Source organism: Moschus berezovskii, chromosome 14 (assembly GCF_049115385.1).
Source record: "Moschus berezovskii isolate FMDL1 chromosome 14, NW_MosBer_1.0, whole genome shotgun sequence".
NCBI lineage: Eukaryota > Metazoa > Chordata > Mammalia > Artiodactyla > Moschidae > Moschus > Moschus berezovskii.
The window spans coordinates 80,676,886-80,702,302 of NC_142473.1; the positions used below are offsets into that span (position 1 = coordinate 80,676,886).

The window sequence follows — 25,417 nt, forward strand, 5'->3', positions numbered from 1 at the left end:
TCCTGCGCCCCTTCTTCAAATCTAATTGGACCTCTCAAGTCCCGTGGCACCGACGGGGTTAAAGCCAGCTCGTGTCACCGCCCCCGCCAACATCCCCCCACCCCGCCCCCCCCAACCTGCCCGCCGCCGCGGCGAATGCGAAGCCGGAAAGCGCGGGCAGAGAGGGGTGCATCGCTGCCGCTGAGTGACGGGCGGGCCGATGATTGGCAGCTGCCGGCGGCGGGGCACAGGGGAGGGGGCCCGGGGGTGGGCTTTGGCGGGCGCCCGGGGCCGGGATCGCGCCCGCCGCGGCCGGGCGGGCTCGCTCCTCCGGTGCCCGAGCCGGGCTGGCGGCGCGGGGCGGCGCCCTCCCCTGTCCCCCGCGGGCGGGCGGGTGTCTCTAAGGTGACAGCCCGGGTGCGCGGCCGCCGCTGCGGCCGCAGGAGCGCGCTCAGCGCCCGGGCTCGGGCTCCAGCCGTCCGGGGGCGCCCCCAGCGCTCACCGCGCAGCACCCCGACACCCACCAAGACCGCTCCCCCGAGGGGCGCGGGAGGCTCCCGCCGGCCCTTCCCGGGCGCGGCCCCCGCCGCCGTCTGGGCCCCGGACGTCGGGAGGGACGTGCGGGACCGCGCGCTCCCCACCCCGCAAACCCGCCTCGCGGCCCCGGGCTCAGAAGGAAGGGAGACTGAACTTGAGCAGGGAACCCCGAAAGGCCGCCGGAGCCGCGGGCAGCCGAGGGAAGCCGCAGGATGGCCGAGGGGCCGGGCGGCGGGGCGCCCCGCGGGGACGGGGCTGGCGGCGGCCGGGCGGCCGAGGAGGAGGTGGTGCGAAGGCGCTGCCTGCGAGGCCAGGAGGCCGAGGCACCCCGGGGCGGGGCCGCCGGACCCCCGGTGGAGGAGCGGTTCCGCCAGATGCACCTACGGAAACAGGTGTCCTACAGGTAAGAAGGATGCGGGCAGAGGGGAGCCCGCCGCTTGGGACCACCCCCACCTTCCATCAAGACTCATCGAGCGCCTGCCAGGCACTGCTCGAGGCCTTGGGGGTTCAGAATTGACTACCAGGGGGCCTCTGTCCTCTGTGTCCAGGGGGAGCTTCTGCGGCCCTTCCTCTAATGGACAGTGAAAGCCCTAGTCATTCAACGTGGAGTTACCAATGCCGGCTGCGTGTCAGGCTCTGCACTGGTGCTGAGGGGGGAAAATAATCAAGATATGATCCTTAGAAACCTCTGTCTGCTGGGGAGACCCGGGACATGCCCCCGGCCCTTCTTCTGGGGGAAAGAGGGACCCCCCCCATTCATTCAATAGGCCTTACTTGAGCTTTCCTGGGGGCTGACCCTATGCTAAGCGCTGGCCTGTGGAAGTGACTGAGATGGTGCTCCCTGCCGCCATGGCTGAGACCCTGCTGCCTAGAGAAAGGGAAGAAATCCCCCCTCCCCCGTGGACCCCTCTGCCCACGCAGATACTCCCTGGCATCCAGGTAGCAGACTGAAACTTGCCCTCCTACCCTACCTTCACCTGTGCCCGGAGGAATCAGCTGGAGCAGCGGGCCCCAGCGACCACTTTTCTGATTTGGGATGGGGTGGGGGTAGGACTGCCCCTCAAGTAAGGGTGGGTAATTACACAGGGGAGGGATCCGAGGGGGTTGGAGGCAGGGCAAGGACAGCCTTTACCATCCCCGTCTCTCCCAGACCACAGCCTCAACCAGAACTTGCTGCCCCTCTCAAAAGCCCCTGGCTCAGAGAGACCTTTGGGGGGTCCGGCAGGGACATGAAGGTAGCTGCAGTCCTTGAAGCCATCAGCCTGGTTAGCGGGATCTCCTATCTGTTCACAACACCGAGGACTTGAGATGTGTGAGGCTGCCCTGTTCCTCCCCGGGGCTTCTAGGAAGGAATATCCTAAAACTGACCAGTCCTGGGAGCTTGACGGACTCCATTCTTTTTTTAATATGTATTTATGTTTCTTTATTTGGCTGCACTGTGTCTTAGTTGTGGCATGTGAGATCTAGTTCCCTGATCAAAAATTGAGCCCAGGCCCCCTCACTTTGGGAGCGCAAAGACTTAGCCACTGGACCACCAGGGAAGTCCTGGACTCCAGTATTTTTAATGGCTATGAAACCATTGGGGGGGAGATGAGAGAGGAGGGAAGGGGACTTTTCCACCGCCATGAAGTGAGATGCTCAGAGTAAATGGGGCAGGAGGTGAAGTTCCCACGGCCCTGCTTTCACTGTCTGAGGCCTGTAAGGAATCACTGGACTACAGTACTGAGTTCTTCTAGAACACCGTGCTGCGAGAAGGGCGTCATCTGTCCCCTAGTTGCAGAGAGAGCGGCCCCTGAAAGTCTCCTGGGAGAGGAGAGAGTACAAAAGGACTGATGGGTGAGGGCATCGAATGGAATACACATTTCTCTGGGAGTCAGGAGGCCTGACCTGTATTCTCACTTTTGCCAGTGACCTGCGTGTCCGAGAGCTAGGAACACACTCTTTCTCTCTCTGGGCCTCAGTTCTTCACCTGTGACGTAAGAGAGAGACCCAAGGTTTTCTTTAAGCTGTGGGTCAGGGCCGAACAGCATCTGGAGCTGAAAAGGAAGCCAGCGCGGAGTAGAGGCTGAGAGAGATGCAGGCAGAGAATAACCGAAGGGCTGAGAAGATACTGTGCAGGAGCACACGCACACTTGGAGACAGACACAAGGGCCGGGATTTGCCCAAGGTGGCTCCTGAATGGAGGGTGCTCCCCAGCCCAAACTTGAGGCCTCTAGTCACCAAGGATGCAGGGTCACCAAGCTGTGGCTCCCCTCTGGCTGTGAAAGGATGTGGAGACGGGGAGACCTCTGGGTCACCTGTGTGAGAGCTGCAGAAAACAGCACCATGGTGGATTCCAGCTGTCATCACCCCTGGACAGATCAAGTGAGGCGCCTCCTCACACCCGGAGGCAAGGCCAGAAGTCTTGTCTTAGGACCAGGGCAGGACAGAGCGTCAGGGCAAGAAGGGTGGAGGAAGCCCTGAGAAAGAGACCAGGTCCGCCCACGGGACCCCAGTGGGAGGACTCAGCCCTCCCCTGTGGCTGTGTCCAGGCCGCTGGGGGCTGGCCAGAGCTCAGGCCCGCGTAGGCCTTTCCACCTCCTCCGCCTGCCTGCAGCTCCATGCAGCTCTGGCTCGCAGCTAAACCTCCCACCCCGCTGTGAGGAGTTGCTAAGAAAAGCAGTTGAAAGCCATTCACAGAGAGAAAAGGCTTTTAGACAGAAATGCGGGGGCAAAAAAATTTGAGGGCGAGGGGTGGCAGCGGAAGCGGGATAGGGCTTGGCTGCCTCTGACGTCAGTGAGGACGGGGGTTTTCAGCAGGACAGTAAGAGCTTTTAGGGACGTGAGGGGTTCTGGGAAATAGGTTCCCTTCCACCCCGCAGCTCCGGTGGTGTGGGCTGGAAGCAGCCCTGGCAGCTGCTTCAAGGGGATGGAGAGGCAGCAGGTTTCTGGCAGGAGAAACTCTTGGCGGGGAGGGAAGTGGAAGGACACCTTGTTTCTGCATCTGGGCCTGAGGAAAACTCCCAGACACTCAAGGACTGAGCTCAAGGCCCACTGGAGGGTGGCCTCCAGCCTGGGAGAAGCCAGGTGTATGAGAGACACTGGCTTTGGTCTGAAAGGACCAGTCAGAAGATGCAGAACTTGAACCTCTGGAGATAAGCCCAGTAGTTCCCAAACCCCAGATCAGCTGAGGATCTCTTTTAAAATCATTTCTAAAGCCCTCCCTAGAGATCCTGATACAGAGAGTCTGGGGTTGGGCCTGGGCATCTCGACTTTTAAAAACCTTCCCCAGGTGGGACTTTACTAGGTGGTCCAATGGCTAAGACTCCATGCTGCCAATACAGGGGGCCCAGATTAGATCTAGGGAACTAGATCCCACATGCTACAACTAAGACCCAGCACAGCCAAAGAAGTGAATAAATAATATTAAAATAAATAAAAAAGAATTTGAAATAGTAAAATGGATGGAAAAGAAAAACCTCCCTCAAATAATTTTGACAGTCAAGTAGGTCTGGAAACCGTGGGCTTTACCTATGGAGACACTGGAGGAGACAGACAAAGGTACAAAGTGAGCCAGGCCATCGTGGGAGGCGGCTGTCAGGGGGCGTCTCTGTACTGGGTGCTGTTGTGGCCCTCAGTCAGTCAGTTCAGTTGCTCAGTCGTGTCCAACTCTTTGCGACTCTATGGCCTGGAGCACGCCAGGCCTCCCTGTCCATCACCAACTCCCAGAGTTACTCAAGCTCATGTCCATTGAGTCGGTGATGCCGTCCAACCATGTCATCCTCTGTCGTCCCCGTCTCCTCCCGCCCTCAATCTTTCCCAGCATCAGTTGTGGCCCTGGAAAGACCTTAAAGAAGCGCCAGCAACTCTGTCTGGAGCTGACCCTTGGCCAGACACTGTGTGAGATACAAGTATGAGATAACATTCTTCTCTTGACAAAAGTATGATTCAGTCCAGGGCCAGGCAGCAAACAGTTCCAGCTTTGCAGGTCACATGGTCACTGCAGCTCTGCTCTGCCATCACAGCGCAAAAGCAGCCATAGACAATATGGAAACCAATGAGCGTGACTGGATTCCAGTAAAACTTTATTTATAGGCACTGAACTTTAAATTTCATATGATTTCTACTGTCACAAATATTATTCTTTTTCTTTTTTTCCAACCATTTAAAATTGTAAAGACCATTCTTAGCTCACAGCCACACAACATCAGGCAGTGCGCCAAATGTAGTCCACTGGCCACAGTTTGCCAACCCCGATCTAGCAGATGGCGTGAGACAAACACTTGGAAAAGAAAGCTGATGGTGGGCTTTGGGAACAAACCTGGGCATTGAGCAAAGTGGCACATGCATTGCCCTGAGAGAGACAGTGTGATGCCCGTGCATGCAGTCTTTAGGGTCAGAGAAATATGGGTTCGAATTCCAGCTCTGCCCCTTCTTAGCTGGGTAAATCACTTTCACCTCTGACCTCATTTCCTCTATGGAAAATGCAAACAGTGATACCTGTACCAGAAGGTAGCTGGCAAGATGAAATAAGACATGTAAAGTTCCTGACTTTTAGCAGGAGTGAGACACAAGTTAGATCTTCTACCCTCTCTAGCTGGATCTCCTTGTGGGTTGGGGGTGCAGCGCAGGCCAGGAAGGTCCCATAACAAAGTTGGCCTGGAGCGATGGATGCTTGGTGAGACCTGGTAGTGAGAGTTCAACAAAGGGAGGGCTTCCCAGGCAGTGCTAGTGGTAAAGAATCCACCTGCCAATGCAGGAGACACAAGAGATGCAGGTTTGATCCCTGGGTCGGGAAGATCTCCTGGAGGAGGAAATGGCAAACCCCTCCAGTATTCTTGCCTGGAGAGTCCCATGGACAGAGGAGCCTGGCGGGCTACAGTCATGGGGCCACAAAGAGTCAGAGATGACTGAGCGACTGAGCCCAAGAGCAAAGACTGAGCACGCGAGCATGTCCCCAGGCTGCAGTCCTCCCCCTGCCCGCTCCACCCCTCCCCCTGCCCGCTCCACCCCTGCGGAGAGGCTGGGGGGAAGAGACCGCGGGTGCCAGCTGGCAGGGGAGGGTGCCCCCTGCTGTGGGCATGGGACTGCGGGTACAAAGCTCCTCAAGGGAGGGGCACCTGATCCGACTCTCCCTGCTGCTATTTACCAGAAGCTAAAAATAACCCAAGAGTGACAGGGAGATGGGGCCGATTTGTAATTTAAATAGCAACAGGATAAAGCAAGGAGCTGCAAGAGATCACATTCTGTCCTGAATTAAAAATGCAAAAACCGGGGGCAGAGAGCTGAGCTGGAGCTGGAGGAGGGGGCCCACTGCCAGAGGAAGCCGGAAGATGGGGGGTCTATCATTTTCCTTCCTTTGGGAAGGGCGGGGGCCCAGGCCCAGCCCGGAACTCCTTCCTCCCCTCAGGGACCTGAGGTTCTTGCTGACTAGTGAGTCAAAGGCCGGCAGGGAGGGCTGTGCCCAGAGGTGGGGCCAGGCTTATCGCAAAGGCAGCTGTGTCGGGATTGGGATTCCAGAAAGTGGGCCTTATCAGACCCTATTTTGGCCCAGGGTGCCTGAGACAGGCCCCCTTAGCATCCCACGGCCCCCACTCTCGCACCAGCGGCCTTTCTGGAGGGGAGCTGGGAAGATCAGTTCCAGCAGAGGCATTGGAACAGGTTCTTCTCTGCTGTGCTGCTGAAAAGGCATCAGGAAGCCTGGGCTGGAGCCTCATTTTCACGTCCACCGGTGCCACTGCAGATCAGAGCATTGAGAGAAGCCCTCACGGACCCAGGCCTCAAGGACAAGGTTAGCGCAGGTTAGGGAGGAAACGTGTCTTTGAGGATGCACAAAGTGGGCAGAGAAGGCACTGGGAACAGATTTGTTTTCTGCTGGGCCCCTCAGTGCTTAACCAGGGTTCTTGGCCTATGGATGTTTGGGGAAGGGAGACTAATCAGGATTCATAGAGTGAGGGAGAATCCGAGGACCACTGGGCAGCATCTTACAGATGAAAAACTGAGCCTCAGAGAAGTTAAGCAATGTGCTAAGATCCCATAGTCAGTAACTGGGAGAGCCAGCATCCAGACTCAGGTCAGTTTCACTCCAAAGCCCTTTGTCGGCTTCCAAGGCCTGGACATTCATCCTTAGGGATCGTTCCGTCTGGCTCTGTACTTAGTGCACAGATCCCTGGGAGGGATAATAGCAGAGGGGTGGGGGTGGGGCTGGAAGGTGGTTCTGCAATCAGAGCTTGTGATCCAACAGATGGGGATGAGAGGCTTGAAGGGCCTGCTTATCTTGCCCTAGGAGGTCTGGTGCTACCATCCAGGCTGGAAGCAGCAGGAAGCTCCTGAGGGCAGATCCAGCTAACCCCAATCAAGGGCACAGACACCTAGGCTCCTCTCCCCTTCCCCGCGCCCCCGTCCCCCAGCCTGGGGACCTGGGAGGTGCCGAAGGACAGTTTCCAAGAGGGATCGTGGTTTGAGGGACCACCCATGACTCTGGAGCTACCCATGCTACATTCACAGCTCTCTTGCCCCAGTGGGAAAGGGCCCCCAGGCCCTCCTCCAGATTTCCTCCCACACATGACTTTAATGAGGCTACCCAGAAGGAGCCTAATCAAAATTCCATCTGTCACTAGCCAGCAGCACCTGCAGCCCAGCTCAGGTACATCTGTCTCCTCTGTGGATCAGCAGGTGCTTTGGGGCTCTAGCTTGCTCCCAAGGACTCCACCAGGTACCTGGATCACAGACTTAGCTGCTGGGAAGGGACATGGGCTCCAAATATCCCCCATGTCTCACCACAGCCACTCACGCAAACAGGAAGCCAGCTCCCTCCCTCTGCTCTGCTTGTTGGGCTCCTATATTCAGCTCATTTCAACTTCCATAGGAAGTTACTAAGCACATCCTATGCATCCAGCATGGAGCCAGAAGCAACACTGGGGTCAGGAATCCTGTAAGGAGATAAGACTTCATAAGCAGAAAAGGTCATATAATGGAGGAGTATCTGGGGGAAAAAGAAGATGAGTGCCAGAGAGACATCAGTGGGGTAGGAGGACCGACTCTGGAGCAGCATTCGACACTTCAGTTCAGTCGCTCAGTCGTGTCCGACTCTTTGCGACCCCATGGACTGCAGCACGCCAGGCCTCCCTGTCCATCACCAACTCCCGGAGTCCACCCAAACTCACGTCCATCGTGTTGGTGATGCCATCCAGCCATCTCATGCTCTGTCGTCCCCTTTCACTTAGTAGGTCTTTATAAAATATGTGTCATATGAATGAGTGGAAACCTGGAGATCGGGGAAGGAGATTCAAATGAAACTGTCAGAGCTGGACAAGATCTTGGAAACCATCTGGTCCGACCCAGAGATATTAAGTGATTTGCCCACCGTTTCACAGCAAGGGCTGGGGTTTGACCCGACTCCTTCCACCTTCCCTTTTTTTTTGCTTTGGAGACGGGTTCTGCAAGATGGAGGTTCCGATTGGCCAAGCTCGATGGGCAGATGGGGCAGAGGAAGCAGCATAAGCGGGATGCAGTGGCGGGGTGAGAGCAGCCTGTTCAAGGAAGTGTGAAGAAAGAGGGGAGAAAGGCTTACTGAGCACTTCCTGAGAGGCAGGCACCAGCATGGTGTGAGCTGAGAGAACAGTCTCTGCAGGGAGAGCTCGGACCAAGAGGCCAAAATGAAAGGAACCGGAACATAAGGAGCCCTGAAGGTCAGGCCAAGGAGGTTGGCTTGGCTGGTTTTGAGAGCAGAAGCTGTCCAGATCGTGGGTTAAGTGTTTGGTGCCCTGGTACATTTCTTTTCCCCAGCTCCCACTTGCTCATCCAGGCCATGGAAAGTAGAACACCCCATCCTCTGGGGCCTCGACCAAGCCCAGAATAATTTTCTTACCCAGATTCCTCTTCCTGTGAGTATCTGCGTGGATTCCAAGGGGTCCCCAGCTCCCCAGTGCTGGCACACCTTGTCCTAGGAACTGCCAAGGGCATTCTCCCCGGCCCTGTGCACCTGTCCCTTCCAGCCTCGTCCTCCCCACCCCACCTGCAAAGCACCGACAGCTTCAGTGAGTACAAGCCCAAGGGGGCCGTGGTCCACGGCCAGGCTGCTCTGCCTCCCAGAGTCCCCAGCCTGCCTGGCTTCCCCTCCAGGAGTCACATTTCCTGCTCTCTGCTGCTCCAGGGCTGCCAGAAGCCTCACTAAAAACAAGCCCAGCCCCATTTCCTCTGTTTAACTGTTCAAGCTACTTCCAGAATCCCTGGGGGGGTGGGGGAAGACAAGGCCCTGCAACAGCCTCCTTCTAGTACAGGCCTTGGCCTGGCTGGCAGAGTCTCTGTTGGGGCTTTACAGCACACAGGACCTGCCTTGATCGAGGCAGGATGACGGGCTGGAGGTAGAAACCCTGGGAAAGGGGGTGCCAAGCCTCAGCAGCATTACCTAGCTCTGTCCCCAACCCCAGAGGGACAATAGGATGTCTTATTCACGGGTACCGACTCGGGGGTGAAAGTCTTATTTCTACCACTCACAGGTTGGGTCCCCTTGGACAAATGAGCTTAGCCGCTCTGTGCCTCAGGCTCCCCATCAGTCAAAGGGGATAAATAATAAGATCTATGTCATAAGGTTGTCACAGGAATTCAAAGGTTTGGGACACAAGAAATGTCCAAGAAATATTAGCTATTTATCATTATTATTATTACCAAGTATTACTTATTCATGACATAGCGTGATTTATGAAACAAATAGTTAATGAGAAGTATTATGTTCCAGTCATGAGGGTCACAAAGGTGATTATAGCACCAGATGGAGGGTTTTTTATTTAATATTTGTTTACTTATGTATTTGGCTGCATTGGGTCTTCATTGCAGCATGTGGAATTTTAGTTCTGACATGTGAGATCCAGTTCCCCAACTAGGGATCAAACCCTGGCCCCCTGCATCGGGAGCACAGAGTCTTAGCCACCGGGCCACCAAGGAAGTCCCCAGATGAGGTTTCTAAGGGCTGGAAGGGCACTGTGTACATTCATTCCTGTGTCTGCAGGTTCTGTAGTGTCAATATTTATTGAACTGAACTGAACTGACACCATTTCTGTCCTCGAGAAATTTACAGCCTTTCTGGGGTAACAAACACATATAGAGTTAAAGAACTAATTATAGAGCAGCGTGATTAAAGAGTGCTTGAGGAAGGTATGATTTCCATCCCAGAACCAACCCTAATAATAAAGAGTAAGTGTATGCCTTACTATTTATTTAGCAAATTCTCAGAAATGGCCTCAGAGCCCACCCAGTGTGGCCTTCTTGCTATTCTTTAGACACATCCGGTACATTCCTAGTCAAAGGGCCTTTGCTCTGACTGCTCCTTCCACCTGGACTGCTCTTCTCCCAGGCAGTCACATCATTTGCTCTCTCAACTCATTCGATCTGTTCTCAACTGTCACCTCTTCAGGGAGGCCTTCCCCAGTCCCCCTCCCTAAATGGCATCTCCATTTATCCTCCTCTTCCGCCTTCACCTTGGCTTCATTTTTCTCCGTAGCTCATCTCATCTCATCACCTGACATTCTTTCATATATGATTTGTTTAGAATAGAATTTACACAACATGTGGTTAGAGCGCTGGTTCCCTGCACCCTGCCGTCTAGTCTGATATACAGCCTGATGCACAGAACACAGTAACTGTCCATTGAATGAATGAATTTATAAACCCTTTTGTCTCTTATTTAATCCTCCTAAAACTAAGAGATGCAGGTTCAATCCCTGGGTCGGGAAGATCCCCTACAGAAGGAAATGGCAACCCACTGCGGTATTCTTGCCTGGGAAATCCCACAAACAGAGGCGCCAGATGGGCTCCATACAGCCTATGGGGTCGCAAAGAGTCGGATGCGACCAACGAAACAAAAAAAACTTACCGACAACAACAAAAAGCTCCACGAGCTTAGTTAGTACTAGTGCCCCCTTCCACGTTACAGATGAGAAAATCGAGGCTCAGAAAAGCTCCCTGACACGCGTGTCCCCTAGTCTATCTGTTTGTAGCCTACCTTATTCCTGAAAGGACTTCAGGTGACCTTGGAGAGACAGAGCTCTCGGACCAGGGTACACAGCTGGTAAGGGGCAGAAACAGGATGTGCGACCACATCGTCTAGTTCCAGTCCAGCTACCTTTCCACTCCGCCACATTCCGTGTGCCTGACCCTGTGCTGGGCGGTGTGGTGCTCACAGGGCTAAGAGGAGAGAGCTGCATGCAGGCTGGGCACAGGGCACCCGGTGGTGGTGATGAAGTGGGCAGCCTCGGCAGGACCAAGAGGTGAAGATCGGAGCTGTTAGGCGGAGAGGGAGGCCAGACTGGGGCCACAGTTCAGATCCCAGCCTGGGCAGGCCTGCTGGCTGCCTGGCAGCCTCTGACTTGGTATTGTCTCCCGGCTGCTGGGCCGGGCTTGTCCTCACCTGCCTCTCACCCTCTCAGGGCAGCCCTTCTTGCCAGCCAGCCTCCTGTCCTGGCCAGCGGAAGGCGCCTGTGAGGCCTGTGGTCCTCTCCGGGGCAGCCGGCCGGCCTCTCGCAGGGCCCCCGGGTCAGGAAGTGCCGAAAGAGGAAGAGAGTCGCCGGGCAGGATGAGCGCACGGGGGGCCGGCCACAGTACTGGGGGAGGCTGCGATGAGGCTGCAGCTCTGGGCCCCGCGGAGCTTCTGGCGACGGAAGAAGGGGAGCGGCCCGGGGCTCTGAGACAGATGTGGCGCTACCGCTCCTGGGACGTCCCACAGATCCCAGCCGAGGTCCCCCAGTCTCAGTAGGTATTTGGGCGGCCTGAGAATGGGCATGGGGACCTTTGGCCCTCAATCTGTCCATGAGTCTTTTATCTGGGGTGGGGGAGTCGGCAGAAGTGGGGTTACCCCTCTCCCTGTGTCAGGTGACTCTGCAGAGGCTCAGAAAAGGACAGAGGACTTCTTGGCAGCGTAAGAGGGGCTCTGATGTTTGAACTGCTGGGGGGCGGTGTGGCAGGGGGCTGAGCTTGCAGAAGGCGGAGTCAAGGGAGCTAACAGCAATAGGATCTGGGAAGAGAAGCCCCCACAGGAATGTGGCAGTGGATGTCTTGCACAGAATCAGCAGGGTCTTCAGCTGCCTCTGATCTCCCCGCTCAGAGCTTGGTAAGAGCCATTGGGAAACTTTCCCAAAGGGTCCCAGGCACCCGAGGAGGACCATGTCCAGTCCCGTGGGGTTTTCACTGCCGCTGTGGCACCTGCTGCTGGTGGGAGTACTCCAGGGGGTGGTACCCCATGCCTGGTCCAGGCCAGGAGGAAACTTGAAGGAAGCCGGGAGAAGGTTCTGAGCTTCTGGATGGTGACTACTGGTTCCAAACGGCAGGCTTGCCCACATGTCACAGCTCCCAGCACTGGCTATATGTGGTTGGCTGAGGCTGGAAAATGGGCTGCCAGAACCCCAGAGAGGGTGAAAGTGAAGTGACACAGGATGTGGCTTTGCAGAGAGGAGTGTTAACAGAAACAGCGGGCACCTCATATGGGCATCAGGGTGGCAGTGCTGGAGGGAGAAGACCATACTCTCCAGCCTCCTGGCCTCCTCCCGTCAGCCCTGCAGGAGCTATCAGAGGCAGGCCCCAAGCTGCTGATTCCCGAGTGTGTGTGTGCAGGCCTTGCCAACCACAGGTGACTGCTCTGATCCCAGCGGTTTTCCTCATCTCTAGAAGGGGACAAACTTTGCTGTCTGAGGGGGTGTGTTTGTATATCTGTGAGGTATATTTCTGGGTGTGTAAGGTATATGGAGGGAAGCCCAGGTGACTCAGTGGTAAAGAATCCACCTGCCAAGGTAGGAGTCACAGGAGACACGGGTTCGATCCCTGGGTCAGGAAGATCCCCTGGAGGAGGAACTAGCAGCCAGCTCCGGTATTCTTGCCTGGAAAAAATCCCGTGGACAGAGGAGCCTGATGGGCTACAGTCCATGAAGTCACAAGCTGTCGGATGCGACTGGGCACAAACGCGCACGGTATACTTGAGAGGGATGCAACATGTAACCATCGTTCTGGGTTATATCTGAGCATAGAAGAAAGACGTATGCGCTCGCTGACGGCGTGTATGCTGGGGAATGACAGCGCGGTCCTTCCTTTTGTGTACCTATTTATGTGTGTGTAAGAGACGCGCAGGTGAGTCCTGTGGTGTAAGAGATCTACAGGTCCCATCGCATGTTGTGTTGGGAAAGTGCCATGCACTGGGAGTGTGACAGTGTTAGAAACAGCCTTGAAGAGATGTGGAGAGATGAGCTTGTGTAACAAACGTGTGACCGGTGTGCGCGAGGGTCCTTCCGCGACTTTGGTCCTGGCGTAAAATCTCCGACGTGTGAGAAGCTGGGGGTGGGACGTGCTGGCGAGCGTAATCGTGTGTGAGGCGTGTTTGTTTCCGTGCGTACCGGGAGCGCCGTGTGACTTCTGTCCCCGTGGGCGTGCTTTCGGAGCGCCGAGCGAGTAGGGGTGGAGCTGCCGCAAGTGGCCGGGACCGCCCCGGGTGTGCGGGAGAGGCGTCTACTCGCTGCAGACGTGGGAGGGGAGGTGGCGACAGCCCCCTCGCGAGTGTTCACTTGTGGTCCGAGGGGGGCGCGGGGAGCGGGGCTGAGGAGGAGAACACGGTGGCGCGTGTCCGGGCTCGCGCGCCGCGCGGGCGTGTCAGTGCAGACTCGGTCGCACGCGGGCGGCGGACCCGGGCGCGGGCTCGAGGGCGGGGCCTCGGCGGCCCCACCCCCTCCGCTCGGTCGCGCCCCGCCCCTCTGGCGGCCTGCGGCTCGGCGGGCCGCCGGCAGAGGGCGCGGCGGGCCGGGCGCCGCCGCGTAACCGAGGGGGCGTGCTCGGCGGCGGGGCAGGCAGCGGCCCGGCCAGCTATGCGGGGTCCTGCGGCCGCAGCTGGCGGCACTTCCTGGAGCGGCGGCGGCCGCTTCCCCGGCACCTGGGCGTGGGGCGCGGGGCGGGCGGAGTCGGCGCGCGCCATGGCCGAGGCGGGCGCTGAGGAGCCGGCGTGCTGAGCCCCGGCCGCCGGCCCGGCATGGGCGTCTCCCGCGGGCCCGCCGCCGGCCGGGGCTAGGGCCGGATGGAGCCGCGGGACGGCAGCCCCGAGGCCCGGAGCAGCGACTCCGAGTCGGCCTCCGCCTCGTCCAGCGGCTCCGAGCGCGACGCGGGTCCCGAGCCGGACAAGGCGCCGCGGCGTCTCAGCAAGCGGCGCTTCCCAGGGCTGCGGCTCTTCGGGCACAGGTGAGCGCGGCGGCGGCGGCGGCGGCGGCGGCAGGAAGCATCCCTCGGCCACCCGGTGCTGAGCCCGGGCGGGCTGTCCCCGCGCGCTGGCGATCCGGGCCGTCTTGGCGCTGGGCTCTGCATGGGGGTGTCCGCCCCCGGCGCCCGGGCACTGCCGCCGGGTGGGTGGGTGGGTGGGTGTCATTCTCTGGCACCGGCAGCTCAGCGCGCCTTCTCTGGGGTACTGAGACAGGGGCGGCTTCCAGCAGAGAGGCAGAATCACCTAACCCCCTGGAACCAGCGGGTCGGGCCCCCACGACTAGTCGCGCTCCCCTTTCTTGGCACTGATAGGAACCGGGCATCCTCTGAGCCTCTTGGTCCCAGGGAGGTGGGCAGTCACGTCGTCGTCGTCACTCTGGTCCTCCGGGTGGCCAGGTTGCCTACCACCGCGCTGCATGGCATCTGCAGAACGTGGACTCCAGGATCCTTCAGTCACGACCCATGCCTGTCCCCGCAGCCCTGGTCACCGATTTAATCGCTGGGCATTTTAAGCTGCTGTTTGGGGTGGGGGGTGGTCTCACCACCTGTTCTACACTGCTCTGAATTAGCAGGGAGGCCCGCAATCTCTGCTGGGGAGTAGGCACATCCCCCCCACCCCCATCTAGTCCTGCTGGGAAGGGGATGGGGTGCTGGTTCTTTCAAGCTCCCTCTCGCCACCTCCCCCAGCACGCCAAATATCACCATCTTGTGCCTGTGACAGGGCTTTGACCAGGACTCTGGGGGAGGGTGTGGAAAGATTGAGTGGAAGGCAGCCCGGGGCCTGTGTGCTGGCGTTGGCCTGGGAGCGCTTCCTGCCCCTGCACTCCTGGTATAAGGTGAGAGGAGGTGGAGCCCCGTGAGTACTGCCACCTGGCTCCCTGGGTTTTCTCCTGGCTTACCCTGGCCTTCACCAGTGGCCGCAGAGCTCTCAGCCAATCAGCTTAGGACCCCAGAGCCAACTCAAATTGGACTCTGACCACTTGGAGTGTGCCCAGGGCCTCCCGCTCACTTGCCCTCAGTTGTCCAGGCTTCATGGTACTGGAGGCCCCCCACGCCCCGAGCTTTGCCCTGTCCCTTCCCCAGGGATGACCTCACCCACCAATAACATGGGCAGCTTTTTCCTGTACAGGTTGGCGTCGCTGTGATGCAGACCTGCGCCCTCTGGCTGCCCTGCCCTAACCAGGGCCCTGCTCTTTGCCCCTACACTGTGTCACCAAGCCCACAGATCTGATCCTCACACAGGCAGATGGAGCTCCCTCCGTAAGCCCTTGTGAAACCATGCAGGCTTCAGTGTCACATCAAACGGGAAAGGGCGCAAAGCGACTCGTGCCTCTGTTTTGTCACCCACAGCCCTGCAAGAGGGAGCAGTTGACACCCAGCTCCGCAGGATGTAGCCTCCAGTGTTCACAGGCTCATGAAGGGGAGGGAGGGCTCCGGCAGAGGCTTCCTGTCCCTGCCCACGGGGTACCAAGTGTCGGGCCCTTCCGACCCTTGACTGTGTCCCTCATGAAGGGCACAGGTTTGCGCACATAGCAGCGAACCCTCAGGAGGAAGAAAAAGAAGCGGGAGAAGGACGGGTACCTTTACATCCATCTCTCAAATAACCAGGATGGGTATTAACTTCTCCCGTTTTTATAGACGAGAGGAATACAGGCTCAAAGAGATGAGTAGTTTGCCCAGAGTCACACGGCAAGTGTAAGAGTCAGAGACAGAGTTTGAACTCTAGTCTGATTCCAAAACCCGCATCCTTTTCTCTCTACCAAACAGAATGTCACAGTGACCTCAGGACCTTTAGAAGTACAGATTCCTAGCTCTTACTTGGACATGTCTGACTTATCAGGTCTGGAGATGGGGCTGGGCATTTTATAAAAACTTGCCAAGTGTTTCTAAAGTGCTTCCAAGTTTGAGAGCCACCATATTACGTCCCTCTGGGGATGGTAAGCGATCTGATAGGTTAGTGTATGAGAAGAACCTCCAACAGCAACTTTGGAAGCATGGCAGGAGTGTCCCTGCCTGGTAGCATTGTGCTTGGGCAGCGGGCGTAAAGAAATGAATGTGTTTGGAAAACCCCGTAGAGTCAGGGTGAGGGCAGCCGGGGGCAAAGACTTCCTCCTGGCAGGCCTGGAGTTCAGAGAGGCAGATGTGGCCCGGGGCTGATCTCTGTCCCCTTGCTTTGACTGGAGGCAGGACGGGACAGATGTTGGGAACAGTGCACTGCAGTGGCACTGCCTCTTTGACAGTATCACCTGGTCCTGCCCTCTTTCTGGTCCAGCCTCAGGTGAACCCAGTCCGCCATCTTTCCTCAGGCACTGAGCTCATCCTCAGCCCAGCTCTTGCTGCTCATTGGACCTCCGCCCTCTGATGATCAGCCCCCACCTTGCTTCCCTCCTCTCCCCCACCCCCATACACACTTCAGGCCTTGGGACCTAGGGTCCCGCTTTGCGAATAGACCATGGCTGGGAGAGAGGATAGCAAATAGATTGGTGGCAGCTGCAGATGCTGCACTGAATCTTCTGCGTTTGGATCTTGGCTTGATGGTAGAGGTCTGGAGTCCACTAGCCTTCAGATCTTGGCTCAATGATAGAGATCTAGAATCCACTTGCATTCGGATCTTGGCTCGGTGGTAGAGGTCTGGAATCCCCTAGCATTCGCATCTTGGCTCGGTGGTAGAGGTCTGGAATCCACTATCATTTGCATCTTGGCTCAGTGGTAGAGGTCTGGAACCCACTAGCACTCTTCCATGGGCTTGGGAGGGTTAGCGATGGTACATGGGCTGCGTGTTTACCATCCCTGGTGTGGTGAGGAGGAGGATGGTCTCCGCCTGGCATCTCCCTTAAAGCCCACCGCAGCCTCTGACACCAACCTCTCACAGGTTCACCGTCTGGAAGCTAGGGAGCAGTGTGCCACCTGTCCGTTTTTATTTAGCCCAGGAAGACTCATGGCTGAACCGTGCTCCTCCCCAGCTCCATTCCACGTCTTCTGTCCTTGCTGGGAACCATCAGCCTCTCCCCATGAGGAGGTGTAGGCCCCGCCCTACCCAGGGCATCTGGGTTTTCTTCTCCTGTCTATTCAGTCTCCTGGCTTGAGAAGTGGTCAGTCAGAAGCGTGAGGGAAGGTGACTGCCTCCTCCTCGTCTTCCAGGGCTCACCTCCAGAGGACGCCCTCCAGCCTCTGGCCCTGTGCCAGCAGCCTGACCCTGCGCAGGTCACAAGCTGGTGGATTAACTGGTTTGGCACCCCAGGGGCATCAGAAATTATCTGACCGTTCATCCGTCTAGACAGAAGGAGCCTCAGCCCGCAGAGCCCATGGGAGCCCAAGCATGGGGTGTACCCGCCCTGCCCTTTATCCTGCTTAAAGTCACTCGTTCCCGGAGGGCAGGAAGCACACCTGTGGGACAAGTCGGAGACAATAGGTCCTATTTAGAGGTGATACCACGTGCAGGGCCCAGTGAGCATGGACCTGGAGTCCAGATGGTGGAGGCCGCCTGCCAGGCGGCCTGAGCAGCAGCAGCCCCAGTTGGGGTTGGTTTTGCAATGGTCGGAAGGGACGTGTTGAGGGACGCCTCACGTTCAGAGGCGGGAGCCCGGGCTCTGGCGCCCGGTTGTCTGGGTGCAAAAGGCTCTGAGTGGTTTGTCTTGCTCAGGCTAATTCTGGGAGCGGCCCCGGGGGCCAGGGGAGGCAGGTGTGAGCCAGGGCCCCCGGGTTTGGGAAGATAAAGGGGCCTTGGCATGTGAACTGTGGGTCTGCTCACCTGAGCGCCCCCTCCCCGCACAACGCTGGGTGCCAGCGGGAGCCAGCCAGGCCGGGTGCAGGTGGGGCCCGTGGTCTTCCCCCGCTGCCACACACCCGCAGCTCTGGCTTAACGGGCAGGGGAGGGGCACGGGCAGCTCTTGGCACTTTTTTTCTCCGTGCCGTCCTCCGGAAAGGTCAGGTCTCAGGATGCAGAGCCACCCGGGACTGTCCCGTGGCGAAAGAGCACCCGAGTAGGTGTCCTCCTCGGCAAGGACAGGGGAAGGGCCGAGTGACCCTGGGAGAGGGAGAAGCAGCCCTGCCGTCCTCCGCTTTTGGAGCCCTTTCCAGGATCCACCAGTCACCCCCCGAGCAGAGGGGGAGGCGAGTGGGCACGCTGGCCCTGAGGCCTGGCCTGCGCTGGTTCCGAGGAGAAGCCCCAGGGGGCTCCCTGTCCCTGACCAAGGCAAGCAGATTCTTGGGTCCACACGCTGAGGGGAACTTTTTCCTGCAGTGTCACCAGAGTGACACAAGGGGGCGACAGCTACCACCGAGGGCCGGGCGTGATGGGGCCATCCCCTCGCCTGCCCTCCACTGGTGCCACGGGCCAGTGGGTGGGCCCACACAGACCCCTGCTGCTGACACCCTGGGCGCCAGGACGCAGCTGGGCAGGAGGTAGGCTGGGCGTGAGCCTTCACATCACCTGACCCGACCCTGCTCCCTGCCTCTGAAGACCGAGGCCCAGGGCAGTGCCCTTGCCCGGGCTGAGGTCTCATAGCTAGCGAGGGGTCATTTGGGCCTCCAGTGCCGGTCCCCTGACTCCAGGATCGTGCCAGTTTGTACCCCACGCCAGGACCCCGGAGGCCTCCCCACTTTCCAAGAGACCCTCAATCTGGCACCTTCTGGCCTGCCCACCCTCGCCGCCTTCCTGCTGCCACCTGAGTGATTCTTTCGGTGGGCCTGTGGGGAACCCCCTGCACCTGCATCCAGGCTCAGCATCTCTCTCATCCTGGGCTAGATCAGGGTGCACTTCCAGGGGGTGCCCCCACCGAACCACTGTCTCTGAACCTCCGCATGGCTGGGGTCCCCGGGGTCCTTCAGGTGTCAGCCCCACGCAGGGCTGCAGTGTGGTTCCCCACTCCCAGGGCTCTCAGCCCAGGGCCCCTCCAGCACTCCAGTCTCACAAGCAGGAGCCTGCGAAGGTGGTTTCAGGTGGCAGGGGACAGGTCATATCAGCAACCAGACAGATGCCTCTGAGGAGCTCGCATCCTGCCATCTTTTTGGCCCCCTTCCTCAGCTGAGACCCCAGAGGCAGGGTTTGGTGGCAGAGAGTAGGTCAGAGGCAACCTGAGGCTCTGGGGCCTGGGGAGGAGCACTCCCGCCCCCGCCCCCACCTGGACGCTGGGGATGTGCTCACTTGTCCTTCTCCGAGGATTCACAGTTACCAGAAGCTTGAAAGTCCATCATTTCATGTAATCTGCCCAACAGCCTTGTAGTTGATTTCATTCCCATTTTAACATATGAGACCCCAAGGCTCAGAGAGGCCATCAAGGCTCATGACCCGGGGTCACGCGGTTTATGCTGGAGCCCAGAACCAAGTATCCTTCCAAACACCAGGCTGCCCTGGGACGTACTGGCCCTCCCTACTTCTTTTATTATCCCATCACCAAACTGGTAGAGTCTAAGAAGTGGTTTGAGGGCTCCTTGAAAGCGAGAGATCTTTGTCCTGCGTGGGAGTGGAGTAAGGCCTCCGCATGGTCTGTGACCCCGCCCCACAGGAGAATTGAGACCAGGATTCTCGCTCCTGGGAGAGCAAGGCCGGGCCGGGGCGGGCGGACCCACGGTTAGGGAGACCAGGTTTGTAAGCAGGAGGTCCTGTGGCTCCCTGACTGGATCTGGAGTGGAGGAGCAAGCCTGGGGCCTTTCATCTGGCCTTCAAAGCGCAGGGAACAGACGACTCAAAAGGACACACTCAAAGGAGCCCCAGGGGTGGTCAGTGAGTGGCCTGTGGCCTGGGAGAACAGAGCGCACCAGGCCTCCTGGGGAGAGGTCTAAAGAGAGGTGGGGGCCCCCGAGCCCTCTCGCCCCACTCTGGAACCTCTCCTTGCTTGCGCCTGGCCGGGCGCCCATTCCTAGCGCCCACTTGGAGGTCTCTCCCCTGCCAGGGCTGAGCCAAAATAGCTGTCTAGGAGCCTGGGCCCGCACCGCCCACACCCCAGCATCTCGCGGGTTAACAGCTTGCCTGTCTCTCCACCCCCCCTTCCCCAGCTTGCTGACATTTTACTGAAGCGGGGGTGGTTGTGAAAGGGGGCAAGCTGGTTCCTGCTCCCCGGCCCACACAGACACCCTACTGACACAGCCTGTCACCCGCTCACCCTCCCCTTCCAGGGGAGACCTCTCTTCCGGCCCCACCGACGTGGGGTTCCTACTATGAGACAGCATGAGGCGTGCTCAGGGTTCCACGCCACGGCTGAAACCCGTCCCCGTCCATGGAAGACAGACCCAGGAGCCCCCAGGAGCTGTTCTCCGTCTGGGGGTCTTTATATATATATATATATATATGAAAAAAATCTTTAAAAAAATGGATAAAATTCTTTTTTAAAAACAGTAAGTATTTTGCCACGAGGAAAGTATATAGAATAACACCTACCAGTTAGCTTGGCCAGATCTTACCAACATACCGTAGATAGAGACGAAGGCCTCCCTGTCTGTCTCCCCAGAGGAAACCACAGCCCTGATTGGGGTGTTTAGACTCTTGTGCCTGTTTTATGATATTTTTCCCCGCGTATATCTGCATCCATAGCAACACACAGTACGGTTTGGTATGGTTTTGCCGTTTGAGTTAAAATAGTGTATCGTACATATTCTGAATTTAGGCTTTTCCCTCCATATTTTGGAGATTTAACCATCTTGAAACCTGAGCTCTAGCGTGAACCTGTTTTAAATGCCATATACTATTCTTCTTGTCCAGCAGCTTGTTTACCCAGTCTCCTGTTGATGGACATTTAGGTTGTTGGCAGGTTTTTTCCCATGCAGGTAATCCTCCAGAGACGGTGCTGGTCCGAGGCTCCTTGTGCGTTCCGTCCACCGGCGTGCTTGGTTGCAGGGCAGTGTGTCTTCAGCTTTGACTTGCTGCTGTTTAGTCGCTCAGTCACATTCGACTCTTTTGTCACCCCATGGACTGTAGCCCACCAGGCTCCTCTGTCTGTGGGGTTTCCCAGGCAAGACTACTGGAGCGCGTTGCCATTTCCTCCTCCAGGGATCTTCCCGACCCAGGGATCAAACCCACATCCGCTTAGATAGTTGTAACCAAATGGTGCTCCAGAGTGGGTGTTCTGAGTTTTAGGCCTCTGGAGTTACTTCCCGTCTTTAAAGTTTTGTCAAATCGAGGAATAGGGTTACCCTGAACACTTTTTCTTTCAAGTCTGCAGTAGTGCCTTGAGGAAGACAAGACGGTGTTATCCCCCTTAATCTGTTGGGGAAATTGAGGCCCAGCCAGGCTAAGAAACTTGGCTTGAGGTTGCATAGCCAGTCAGAGGAAGAATACATCTGGACCTTTTGAGTCCAAATCCTCAGAAAGACCTTTGATCCTGGTAAACTCAGGGAGATTGTAGGTGCAGAAAAAAAAAACAAAACTCTGTATGGCGTGCAGAACGCCTGAGAAGTAGAGTAGGGCCCTGGGGGCTGACAGCTGATTCTAAGATCTTCTCATAGATGAAGGGGGAGGAAGCAGCGTGGTCAGAAGATTTCAGAGGAGTTAAATTTTGAATGAGGGGTAAAGAGTGGGATGCTGCTCCTGGCAGATGGGGAGTGACGGCCTGCTGCAGAGGTGACAGAAGGGACCAGTCACAGGAGAGGAGGGAGGCGGGGGCCAGCAGGGGCTTCACAACTCTCAGCACGGCGTGGAGAGAGGCGGAGGGAGGCGTATCGGCCTCCCCATCGGGGATCAGTTTCACCCTGTGCGTCTGAGACACGAGCTCAGCCCACACCAGCAACTGGCAGGAAAGGGGTGCAGGACCTGGCCGGCCACTGCGACACTGGGCCAGCCCAGAGCCCTGCCCGCTCAGCCGGCCCCACGAGGCTGCGCCTGGGCCGTTCACTGTCCTCTCCGTTCACTCTTCAGACCACGTCTGGCGCTTCTGGACCCTGGGGGTGCAGTTACGGGTGACACGTGGTCCTGGGGTCACACAGGCTGGTGGGGGACACTGAGTCGTAAACCAGCGCCAATGGCCCAGAATAACCAAGGGAGGGCCTGCACGTGGGAGCAGCGAACCCCCTGGGAGAGGAGGTTGGGGAGAACTTTCCGGCAGAGCCAGTGTCTGAGCCAGCTCTGAAAGGAGAGGGGAAAAGATGAAGAAGAGCTCACTGAGCAGAAGGGAAGGAAGGGTGTCCCAGGCAGAGAGGCTGCCAAGTGCCGCCCGGACAGACAGGAAGAGACCCCCGCATACTGACTGGCAGAAGCTTCTAGAGGTGGAGGGAGGGGTTGAGAGCGTAAACCCAGAGCAGGCTTCTGGGTTGGAACCCCAGCCCTGCCCCTTACTGGCTGCGTGATCACAAGCAAGTTATGTAATCTCTTTGTCCCTCAGTTTCCTGGTCTGTTAAATGTAGATAATATTACTTTTTATGAAGTGAAAAGAGACAGTATTTGTAAAACACTTAGGTGGTACATAGTGAGGTGCGTATCTGTGAAATAAAAAGCATGAAGGAGAAATGGGAGAGGAGGTTGACGGCCAGACCCAGGTCTGCTTTCGGTTCTCTGGCAGTAGAGAACCATTGAAAGATAGGTGGGCACTTGAAGGTGAAGTCTGGTGACAGCAGGAGGATGGCTTGGAGGGGAGGCTCTGAAGGAATGAGTCAGATTTTAATTCCACAAACGTTTGTCCAGGGCCTCTCAGGAGTCGGGCCCTGAGTCGGGGACTCAGGATAGAAGGAGAGACTGGGGATAGTTCAGCAAGGAGCTCAGAGCTGGGGTCCTGGCCTGGCCCCCTGACATCTCAGGCAGCCGCTCTTCATCCCCCACCCCTCGGCCACATCCTCACCTGTGACTGCATGGCACCAAACCCAGTGGCCAGGTCTCATCGTGGAGAGTGTAGAGGGGGTGGTGGCACCCCTTCCGGAGAGGAGCCCCGGCTGTCACTGCCTGGGTTCTCTGGAGAGGAGAGGGCGGCAGCTGCTAAAAACGAAGGCTGCCACCATCCGCCTGGGCCCAGCAAAGAGAAGTAGCCGGCCCTTGTGGTCAGCCCTCGGGTGTGGTACCTGAGGTGGAGGAAGCCCTTCTCTTCCTTTAACTGGTCCCTCCTCCACGGAATTCCCAGTTCCTTCCTCCTCAGCTGATCAGTGGTGAGCACTGGACTCGCTGCTAGACACTGTGCTGGGCATGCCCAGATGCGCTGGACCTGGCCCCTGCCCTCTCCCGACCTGCAGCCAGGGGCTTGTCCGGTGGGCAGGAGGAGCGAGTGAGGACCTCCTGGGGCCCCGGGGCCGGGCAACCAGATGGCCGCTGTGGAGTCATTAGTGGGAGTGGTGCCCTGTTGGCTGGGGCAGCTACGAGCAGGCGGGATTGTGATACGGGGCAGGGAGGGAAGCCAGTGTTCCAGGCAGAAGGTGTGCCGTGGGCCAGGGCGCAGCAGTGAGCGCGAGCTCAGCGAGGGGGCAGAGAACAGCCTTGGGTAGAACCATGGGAGGCTGCATTACTGGCGCACTGCAGACGCACACTTGCTCGGTTAGAGGATTTAGGATTCATTCTGAATCAGGGGTTCCCAAAGTATGGTCCTGGGGGTGCCCTCGACCCTTTCAGGGGATCGTTGGGATCAAAACTATTTTCATGATAATACTTTCAAAGCTGCCCTGGTTTATGTCCTTTTCACAGTGTTGATATTGGACTCATGGTATAGAAGCAGTGGTGGTAAAACATGGTGTAAAAGCAGTGGCATAGCCACTGGAACCTTGGCATACACCAAGGCAACGGCCCCACCATAAACGCATAGCCACTGTATTCACACTCACAGCAACAACAACAAAAAATGCCGTAAATATATCAATTTTATAAAGCCTGGATCCTTGCGTGTACATTTTAAAAAATACTGCGTGAAGAAATGTGAAATATACATGAGGCACTTCTGCTGCAAACCGAACTTTGATGGTTGTCTTGAAAAACACTTTTATGACTGAGTTGCAGGCCCTACTAGTCACTTTTTTTATTTTAAAGGATACACCATTTTAGCTTGAAAGGACACCTGACAGACAAAAACCCTTTAAACTTGGATATTTAGCAGACATTTTCTCAAAAAAGAATGCAGTGAGCTTGTCACTTCAAAAACAGTGTTTGTTGCTGTTGATAAAATTTCAGCTTTTCAGCGAAAATTAGAATTTTGGAAACCTCGTTCCAGTATCTGGAGATCTGCCTAAATCAGTAAACCAATATTTTCCAATGACCAGTGCTTAATGTTTCAAAATTCAAAATGCAAGATAGACCAATGAAAAGTTCACTGATAACATTTCAGATTCCACATAGCCACTAACTTTTAAGAAACTACCACTTGTGATATTTTGGTATAGTAGCAGAGAAGAATATCTGTAATTGCCTGAAAGGGCTATTAAAATACTCTTTCCTTTTCTTATTACTTGTCAGTGTGAGGCAGAATTTTCTTCGTATACTTCAGCCAAATTAACATATCACAACAGATTGCCTGCAGAGGCAGATACTAGAATCCAGATGTCTTCTATTAAGCTAGACATTAGAGATTTACAAAATTAAAACATGCCACTCTTCTCGCTACTTTTTTGTGTTGGAAGATAGAGCTTATTTTCCATAAAAGTGTGTTATTAACATGCTGGGCTTATTGTTTTTAAATAGTATTTTAATATATTTTAAATGAATAAATAGTATTTTAAACATTTCTCAATTTTGATTTCTAATAGGAAAAAGTGAAAGTTGCTCAGTCACGTCCCACTCTTTGTGACCCCATGGACTGTAGCCTCTGTCCATGAAATTTTCCAGGCCAGAACACTGGAGTGAGTTGCCATTCTCTTCTCCAGGGGATCTTCCCAACCCGGGGATCCAACCCAGGTCTCCTGCATTTGCAGGCAGGTTCTCCACCGTCTGAGCCACCACGGAAGCTAATATGGTCAACGTTAATAGCTGTAACTCTTGAAGAACACCTTTTGGGGATCTTCGGTAATTTGTAAGAGTGTAAGGGGGTCCTAGGACTAGGATGTTGGAGAGCTGGTGCTCAGGATTCTGGGGGCCGGGAGTGTAAACCGAGGGTTGGCATGCTGGGCCAGGTGGGTGTGACGTGGACTGGCTTCTTCTGGACCTGACAGGTCCCCTGGCAGGGCTGCGAAACCCGGGATCTGGAGGCCAGGCTCAGCCCTTCCGAGCTCTGGGCATGACGGGCCTCCTCGAGCCTCTGGTGCCCTGGTGGTTCAGCTGGGACCAAAATGTCACTTGCACAGGGGGAGTTACAAGCCTCCTGTCTGGTAATCCTTGTGAAAAAGCGCTTTGTAAGTTGTGAAACACTCCACAAGATATTTGTTTTTGTGGTTATTTTGTCTGGGGCCGGTGCTTAGCTGTCTCACATTCTTTCCCCAGACCCCGGAAAAACCTGTCCACAGGGAGCTCGAGGGTGTAGGGTGACCCCCCAACGTCTAAACCCACCCACCCCCCGCCCCCTCGCCTTCCTGGAGCTGAGACAGAGGCTGTGCTTGTGACCTGGCTGGCTGGAGGGGAGGCTCCCAGGCTATTGCCCTGCCAGCCTCTGGGGACGTTGGGAAGAGAAGCCGGGAAGCCAGGCTCGTGCCCACGTGTGCCCGCCCGGCCACCCGCCCAGCGGCCGCTGCCTGCTTGCTCTGCTGGGAGAGGAAGTGCAGTCGGTTACCAATCGGGTTATTTTCATAACGGCTGTCTCAGGCTGGGGGGGCGGGGAGGAGGGTGGGAGGGGGAGGGGGCAGAGGAGCAGCCTCA

The 25,417-nt window shown here is 56.8% G+C and overlaps 2 protein-coding genes across 3 annotated transcripts in view; one reads left to right on the forward strand and one right to left on the reverse strand.

The window, feature by feature from the left end:
• Positions 1-601: 601 nt before the first annotated feature.
• The window catches only part of DGKZ (diacylglycerol kinase zeta), a 42,864-nt gene continuing 18,048 nt past the window's right edge, over positions 602-25,417 (forward strand). The window contains exon 1 of one of the 2 annotated variants that reach the window (XM_055423946.2): positions 602-919. In XM_055423946.2, the coding sequence (XP_055279921.1) occupies positions 729-919 (191 nt within the window). In that variant the 5' untranslated portion in view covers positions 602-728. Of the gene's footprint in view, positions 920-11,053; positions 11,245-25,417 lie in introns of those variants that run through there. The other variant, XM_055423947.2, reaches the window with a different exon arrangement.
• LOC148775666 (uncharacterized) lies at positions 12,602-14,143 on the reverse strand. Its single transcript, XM_088843603.1, has 3 exons — positions 14,032-14,143; positions 13,706-13,930; positions 12,602-13,663 (listed from the first exon to the last, which is right to left on the reverse strand). The coding sequence occupies exons 1-3, from the start codon at positions 14,141-14,143 to the stop codon at positions 12,636-12,638; spliced, it is 1,365 nt and encodes a 454-aa protein (XP_088699729.1). The 3' UTR covers positions 12,602-12,635.